The following is a 7,928-nucleotide window of genomic DNA, read 5'->3' as shown; positions in this document are numbered from 1 at the left end:
TGGAGTTCGTAAAGTTGCTGCTGAGATGTGTTTTTCCAGCGAGAGCCGCGGCTGCTCCTGAAGTTGCCGTGAAAGAGAAGGAACTGCCTGGGTTTTCTTAGGTTCTGTTGCTCACGTTGTCTTCTTTCCCTCCCGAGTGGGAGAGGGAGGTTTCTGATCCTGTGTGCTGCCTCTTAGCGAACGTCAAGGCAAAGCTTGGGCAGGCTGTGACCTTGGCCAAAGCAGAGGGAACCCCTTCTTCTCGAAGGTGTGAAAAGTGCTGGAGAGGAGGGAACTTCTGCCTCTGGGACTGCTGGAGAACAGCAGCTTTCTCAGGCCTGGAACTGGGGACTCGGTAACCCCTTTAATGGGGGGGGGAAGAGAGTGCGAGGTGCATGTTTACTTTTTCTAAAGATCTCTAGAACTTAATTTTTCCTATTTCCTTCTGGGTGTTTTTTGTTTAGCTTTATGTGTTCAAATTTGTGACCACCTCGGATGATTTATTCACAAGCTGATTTTATTCTGGCTTGCTGGAAAAGTTGCATATCACCACTGACATGTTCAGCTCCTGTGTGTTTCTCTCAGTAGTAGAGTCATGCCAGTAGTTGCTTCCCTTGCAGTAAGCAATGGGAACAAGCGAACGTGCCTCTCTGGCGTTATCAGTTGCATGCGTTGCAGACTGGGGTTTCAGAATAGCTCAGCACCATCTGCATGTAGACAAATGCCTCCTCCTGGGTGTAGCTGCACAGTCCAGGCTGGTCGCGTGTGTTCTGTGTGCCATGTGCGCACATGCAAATAGATGAAGTATTTGCTGCGGGATTGGAAACGGTTTTTGATTTTTTTTAATGAGCCGATAACTGTCAGAAAGGGTTCGTAGGCTGTTACCCATGGATATAGGCTGTCAGCAAAGTCAGCTGCTGTATGTATAGGCTTATGTGATTTCATGTTCTGCTTTCATCATCTTTTTCTTCTTCGTGTTCCCCCTCCCTTTTTTTCTGTTGCAGGGTGATCTTGAGTTCTTCTTAACTTGCTAGTGCTCAGCCTCCTCATGCCTCCATCTCCTTTAGACGACAGGGTAGTAGTGGCACTTTCGAGGCCCGTGAGACCTCAGGATCTCAACCTTTGTTTAGACTCTAGCTATCTTGAATCTGCCTCTTCTGCCGGTGAGAGCCACTCCAGTCTGCTTGGCACAGCTGTCGTGTCCCTAAAGACTGCTAATCTCACGTATATGCCCTCATCCAACGGCTCTGCACGCTCCCTGAGTTGTGGATGCAGCAGTGCCAGTTGCTGCACTGTGGCAACGTACGACAAGGACACTCAGGCCCAAACTCAAGCGAGCACCAGCAGCACCAACGCCGGAGCCTCCACCGCCTGCCCTGCCACCCAAATGGTCAACAGCAATGAGAACACTGGCAGCTTGAGCCCGCTGGGTGGAGTGGGGAGCCCAGTCTCGGGCACCACCAAGCAGCTTGCGAGCATCAAAATCATTTACCCCAACGATCTGGCAAAGAAGATGACCAAATGTAGCAAGAGCCACCAACAGAACCAAGGGCCCGTTATCATTGACTGCAGGCCTTTCATGGAGTATAACAAGAGCCACATTCAAGGGGCTGTCCACATTAACTGTTCTGACAAGATCAGCCGGAGAAGGCTCCAGCAGGGCAAGATCACCGTCTTGGACTTGATCTCCTGCCGAGAAGGCAAGGACTCCTTCAAGAGGATCTTTTCCAAAGAAATCATAGTTTATGATGAGAATACCAATGAGCCAAGCAGAGTAATGCCTTCCCAACCACTCCACATAGTGCTGGAGTCACTCAAGCGAGAAGGCAAGGAACCCTTAGTCCTAAAAGGTAATCCCTTCTCTTTGCCCACCTGTAGCCTCTTGGTTTACTTTGCAGTGCATGCAGTCTGGTGTCAGCCTTACTGATGGTTGAACTTTGCAAGTGTCTGTTTATCTCTAGGAAGGCCTGTGTGCCCCGAGTCACCAGTGGCAAAGCAAATGCCTTCTGCGGACAAATCATGGAGCTGGTAGCAGGGAGATGCTTGCTTTTCTCTGACTATTGTCCTTGAGTAACAGAGTGGGTGGGAACTGGAAGCAGGAGGAAATGTGCTTCCTGGTGTCTGTCCCTGCAGACAAAGAATTTCCCCCAGTGCTTGCTCTGAGTATTTATAGACCAAGGGGCAGAGGTCCAGGAGGGTGTATGTCTCTCTTAGCTCCTCAGACTGACCTTTACTTAGCAGCCTGATTTGAGTTTGGATAAAACTGAACTTGGGTGCTGGAGATGGGCAGTGGGAGAGTAGAAGAAGGGAATGGGAAAGATGAGGGGGGCCACTTAGTCTGAAGTGTTGTGTCGTAGACCAGTCAGCAAAACTTGAGGAGCAGTCAAGCCTTGTTTTGATGGTATGGGGCCAGAATAATGGACAGAGGGAGATAATTAATCTAAAAAGTGATTTGCAAGTGTTGTCTTTACATGTGTGCATGCTTATATATGTATATGGCTTTCCTGTGAGGGCTCCTGTTTTAATGCGGTATTTGATCTATCCCTTAATGCTTTGGGGAAAACAAGCCCCACCAATTAAGGCAGCATCTAAGGACACTTCCCTTTCTTAACTTTATTCTGTGTCTCCTATTTATTTATGCTGCCCTCTAGATCGAGTCTCCTTTCCCCGGGGTATTTGTGCCATTCAGAGGCACGATTGGCAGAGATGGGCTGTGGCACTGAGAAACCAAGGAAGGATTTGTTGCTTAGCTCGTGCTGTGTGTATTTAATTCACTTAGCTTTTTTGTACAGCTTCCTACTTCCAACCTGCACAGCAGGAGAGTTGATTGGACTGACAGTTTGTCCCCTTTTGTCTGTTTGGTTTCATAGCTTCGTAGGAGCTGAGGGTCCTGTGAGATACTTCGTTGTAGGTGTGTCTTGTGGAAGCTTAAAATTGCACTGAACTTTCTCCTTGCTCCTAGCAAGGTAGTGCCGGGCTTGCTTTGATACTTGCTACAGGTTCCCAGTATGCTTTTATTGACACTCTCTGGCTATGATGGTGCCCTTCATCTGTGAAAGAGGGAGAAGGAGGTGCTTTGCAGAGTGAGGGTACTGCTGAAGTCCTGTGTTTCTAATGGTAGTTACTCTGTTGTACAGCCTGTGTAACTAGATAGATGGGTGCAGTCTGCAGGCCTTCCTAGCCTTAGAAAAGCAGGATGCTGAAGGTGTTTTCCTCTGTCTTTCTCCTAAAACGCTGTAGCTTCTGTGGACCTCACACTGGCAGTTTTTCAATACCTGAAGTAAGATCCTGGGTGAGATGGAGCTGCAGAGCCGTAGTTGGGCAGCCCTGAGCTGTTGGTCCCTCTGGGTGGGTGGTGGGCAGCCCCTTCTCCCACCTTCTGAGCCTGGCTACTGCCCCTGAGCGCTGTGCTGGGCTTTAACCGAGTGCTTGTGGGACTGTTTGGGCCATTTTTGTTTTTTTTTTTTTTGTCCACTGAGAAATGTTAGCCTCTGCCTCAAAGACCTGCTTAGCAGAAATCTCCTCAAACTGTTCTGCTAGCAGATGTGTAAGCCTGCTAGAAGACAGAGGAAGCCCAAATGCTTTGCATTTTGAATATTGTGATCAACTCAGGCAGAGCAGGCACCGCCTGGTAGTGAGGAGCTCTCGTCATCACCTCAACTCCTCTCCCCTCCTTTGATGTGAGACTCAAACTAGGGTCAAACGGAGTCGAGTGCGGGATGAAGCAGCCTTTAGGAAGGCTGTGGTTAAGTTTCCGAGCCAGAGGAGTGGTGCTGGAAGCGCTCATTATTTAGTTTCGCTTGTCAGATAGCGTTTTTTCCATCATGCTTCAGCAGCCCTGGAGCTGGCCTGTGCCCACCCCTGGGTCCAGGCACCAAAATGAAGCTGGGGGTAGCTGGGCAGCCCTCTTTGCCTCTGTTATTTCGAGTGATCTCTCTTGCTCGCTGCGATCCGCTCCTAATTTATTGCTGGCCCATCTGATCCCCCGTGTTATGTTTGCAAACACTGGTTGCTAGCCTGGCTCTCCAAGTTTATGTCCCCCTGATCCGGTGCCACCTTCTCCATGTTTGGTGCTGCCTGTCAGCCTGTGGCTCTGTTGCTGTTTTCGTGGCACGGTGTCGTGTTGTGGGGCAAAGCTGAGGGTTCAGTTACAGCTTTGGGGTAGCGATGTGGCCCTGCATGCGTTTGGGTTTTAGATGCCTGGGGCTTTTTAAGCAGCAGAGAAAGTCTGTGCTGTTTCAAAAAGCAAGGCTGTAATCTGTAGATAAATGTATGCATGGGGCACCTTATTAGGGTCAAGGTAAAAAGAGGCAGCCCGATCTATTTTTTTAATGTAGCAGACCAATATATAAACTAGGCCTGTAGCAAGAGTGTTGGAGTTTTATGTATGTTGTGGTACAGGAGGATTTTAAGACCTTCGTTCTTCCCTTCCTGTCCATGCTTCTCTCTTTGCTGCTTCCTTTAACACAGAGCATTTGCATAATTTTGAATTAAGCTCTTCAGAAGCCAGTATTTGCTTATTTCTTTGTTCACAAGGCACAGCAGTGTTTGACACAAGCGTAAACCCCCTATTTAAAAAAAGAAAGAGAATCACGTACTTTACAGTGCTGCTGCATGGGCTTTAGCAGCCGAAGCTCTCAGGGCTGAAGATGCTGCTTGGTCTGTTTGTATACAAAATGGGAAGAAGTCGTGTTTCCCTCCTCCCCTGCACCCACCCACACACCTTTGTACTAGACCATGGTATTGCATGCTTATTGGAACCTAAAGGCCTCGCTTCTGTGGGTGTGCTTTTTTTAAAAAAAAAAAAATAATTTTTTTTTTTTTTTTTACTTAGCATTGGGAGAGGAGAAAAAGCCAGTGATGTGAGCCCAGCATCCCCTCTGCTTGAGGCCAGTTGCAAAGCTGTTGTTGAATCTGGGGAGGGAGAGTATGGTGGCACAGTCCCAGGCTGGCTCAGCAGCCCTGGCCCTCCTTGTGCCCCTTTCCCTCTGGCAAACCCACCGGTGAGGCATCTCTGCCTTCCCTGATCACCTTGGCTCATAGTAAAAACAGCCTGGAGGAGTCTTGGGGGTTTGTGTACTTGAGGTTACTACTGTGACCTAAAAATAGGAAGTGGGAAAATCATTTGCATTCAGATGAAAAGTATTCTTTTACCCAGAATGAAACGTTCAGGTTTGGAGTTGAGCGTCTCTTTTTCAAAGTTACATTAAATCTACAAATGAAACAAAAATGAAAAATTGAAGCATTTATGCCAACATGTTTCAACAGCTTAACACAAGAGCAGTTGCCTTTCTCTCAGTGACTGGCATCTGGTGGTATTGCCTTCATCCTGCCCTTCCTCTTCTGCCTTGAAGCTTCAGCAGCAGGAGTGTTGTGAACCTACTGAAGTCTTGTGTTCAGTTCTTAAAGGCTTCTGTGTTTGACTACAGGGAAACACTAAATTCAAAAGAGGTGCAAAATGTAATTTGGCAAATAATCCATTGTAGCTCCCTCCTCGCCACCACTGTGTGCTGTAAACTGGTGGCTGGACTGCTGCAAGGGGGATTGGGAGAAACCAGCTGGTGGTGATTAACAACTGGTTGCTTCTCTGAACTTGTTCCTGGTCTGAGGAGCTTATTTATGTCCTGACTTTCACTCTTCCCACTGCTCATCTAAGAGGGAAATAATGAGAGTGAGCCACTTCATTTATAGCAGAGAGTATAAGACCTGCCAGCAAGCCACTTCATGCTTTCTGCAATGGTCTAAGAATAGCTTCAGATCTCTTACCACACCAAAGCTGCATATCAACAAAGTCAAAACAACTACAGAGGGACCAAGACACCTATAAAAGGAATTAAGTACCTGTTTTATGTTGTACCAGGTTCGTGTAAAATACTATGATCAACTATCTTTGGAATAACTGACCTGGTCATAATCTGTTTCAAGTACATTATTAATGATATAATCTAACAGCGCTGGTGTTACTTTAAACTGTAATTGGAATATACTGCACAACTGTATTTAAAAGTAACACTTGACACGGTGGTCAACAAATCCAGCTGACCAACAAAACACGTGCGTAGCGCTTATTTCCGCCAGAGAACTCCACGGAATATTTATTAGGTCATAGTTATAATAGGGAAATGCGTATTTTTAAGTGTTTAAGTAATGTTTGTGAAGGATCCCTTGTGTTTAAAGTGTGTTCCTTCTGTGCTGCAGAAGAAATCTGGCCTTATCAGTCACTGGGGAAAAAAACTTAGGCTGGTTCTGTTAGGGAAGATATTTTTACCTTCAGTTTTCAGTCTCTGATTGATGGAGTTTTTTTAAAAGTATCACTTTCTCCACTGGAATAGATGATCTTATGGGTGATAACACCTTTTGCACATACGTAACTCATGGCAATAGTGTGGCTGGAGACCACGATCTTTTCTGTACCTTGAGGAGATGGTTCTGCAGAGGAGTGTACCTCTAAACTTTGCCTATTCAACAGTAATGCTGAGTGTAGCATTTCTCACCAGACAATGGTATCTAAGAGTTCAAAGTGCTGGCTTGCACAGTGCCTGTCACATTTTAACTGTACTGGGGGGGAAAGAGAGCAATGACACTGCCTTGGCAAGAGAGGAATAGTAAGGAGATTGATTGATTTATTTATTTCTTTTTGTCTTCTTTGGAAACCAACCTAAGAGTCAAGAATCTGCTATATTAGGCAAATTATCTCTGATGCTTGTAAAGAAAAATCTGCTTACAGTTCTGTTTAAAGTGGGGGGACATCCCCTGCAATGTTCCTAGTTGGTAGACACTGGGTTATAATTAACTGAAAGCCTCATGTGCTGCTCTCACCCTTACCCTGCTGGAGGTGAGACGCTTTACTAGTAAAATCTTCACAGGGTTGCTTGCTGGTATGTCTTCTGGCTTTTTATTCTTCAGATGAGCACAGCCTTCTTGAGAGGCTCAGGGTGAAAGAGTAGCTCTATTTGAGGTTTCAGCGGTGTCTGAATGCTAATACACATGGATCTTTATTTATTTATTTTTAATACCTGTACATAGGTGGATTTCCTTCCAAAGCAGCAGCCAGTGTCTTTTAAATGCTTAGGGGCATAAAAGTTCTTGGTGAGATTACCCTGACTTTATGATGCATTTGAAGTGGCGGATCAGCCACTCGTCTTTAGGTTGCGACTCTTTCTTTACTCTGTGAAAAGCCACATTATAATTAGGTCTTTCATTTATGCAAGCAACTCTGAGGCGAAGAAATGCCATAAATGGAGCAGCGTGCCCGCAGCCCTACCGTTTTCCTGTCTTGCATGTTTACCAGTCAGTCAACCAGGAGGGAGATATTTTTCAAATATTCAGCATGGGCTTGCAGGGCAAGAGAAGTCATGCTGTTTAAAGAAATAGATAGTGGTAATCTATGAAGATGACCTAATGCATTGTCCCTTTGTGTGTAAGATAAGATTATGTGTGGTGCCTTGGCCTTGTTGGGAAGTCTCTGGTGGGCTGGGAGAGCACCGACTACAGAAATCACGCGGCTGACCTGAATTATCGTGAGCAGTTGTTTGCCCGGAGCTTTTGTTTCTAGATACTCACCTGAATCTGTCTTATGCTCTTTTTACTCTGTACTGTAAAAGTTAAGCATTTTTATGAGGTTCTTGTTATCACAAAGGTGTTTGGTAAAGCTGGGGCTTAAAGAGTCATGGTTATCATGGGTTTCGCCTCCGCTCACCTAGAAGTCAGAGCTGGCCGAGAGTCCTGTTGAGAGGAGGCTGGATGAAGGTGCTGTCTTGAGCGCTGCGCTTGCTTCAGCTATCAGGTCTTTCAACCGGCCTTGATCCAATGAGCATTGTTGGTTTTGGTGGTAATGCTCACGTGTGCACCAGTGCCTTTGGGTTTAGCCACCAGTATTGGCTATGCCTTTCCTCCCCTGTGTGGGAGGCAGAAAAGGGGGAGCTGTTGAGAGGAGGAGGCACAGAGAG

The 7,928-nt window shown here is 46.4% G+C and overlaps 1 protein-coding gene across 1 annotated transcript in view; it reads left to right on the top strand.

Moving 5' to 3' along the window:
- The first annotated feature begins 985 nt into the window (after window positions 1-985).
- The window catches only part of DUSP10 (dual specificity phosphatase 10), a 28,222-nt gene continuing 21,279 nt past the window's right edge, over window positions 986-7,928 (top strand). The window contains exon 1 of the mRNA XM_009871307.1: window positions 986-1,829. Coding sequence (XP_009869609.1) covers window positions 1,028-1,829 — 802 coding nt within the window. The 5' untranslated portion in view covers window positions 986-1,027. The remainder of the gene's footprint in view (window positions 1,830-7,928) is intronic.

The sequence above is a fragment of the Apaloderma vittatum genome, unplaced genomic scaffold (genome assembly GCF_000703405.1).
Source record: "Apaloderma vittatum isolate BGI_N311 unplaced genomic scaffold, ASM70340v1 scaffold10526, whole genome shotgun sequence".
Classification (NCBI taxonomy): domain Eukaryota; kingdom Metazoa; phylum Chordata; class Aves; order Trogoniformes; family Trogonidae; genus Apaloderma; species Apaloderma vittatum.
Note: the sequence above shows the minus strand (reverse complement) of the source record. Positions and strands in the feature narration are given on the sequence as shown.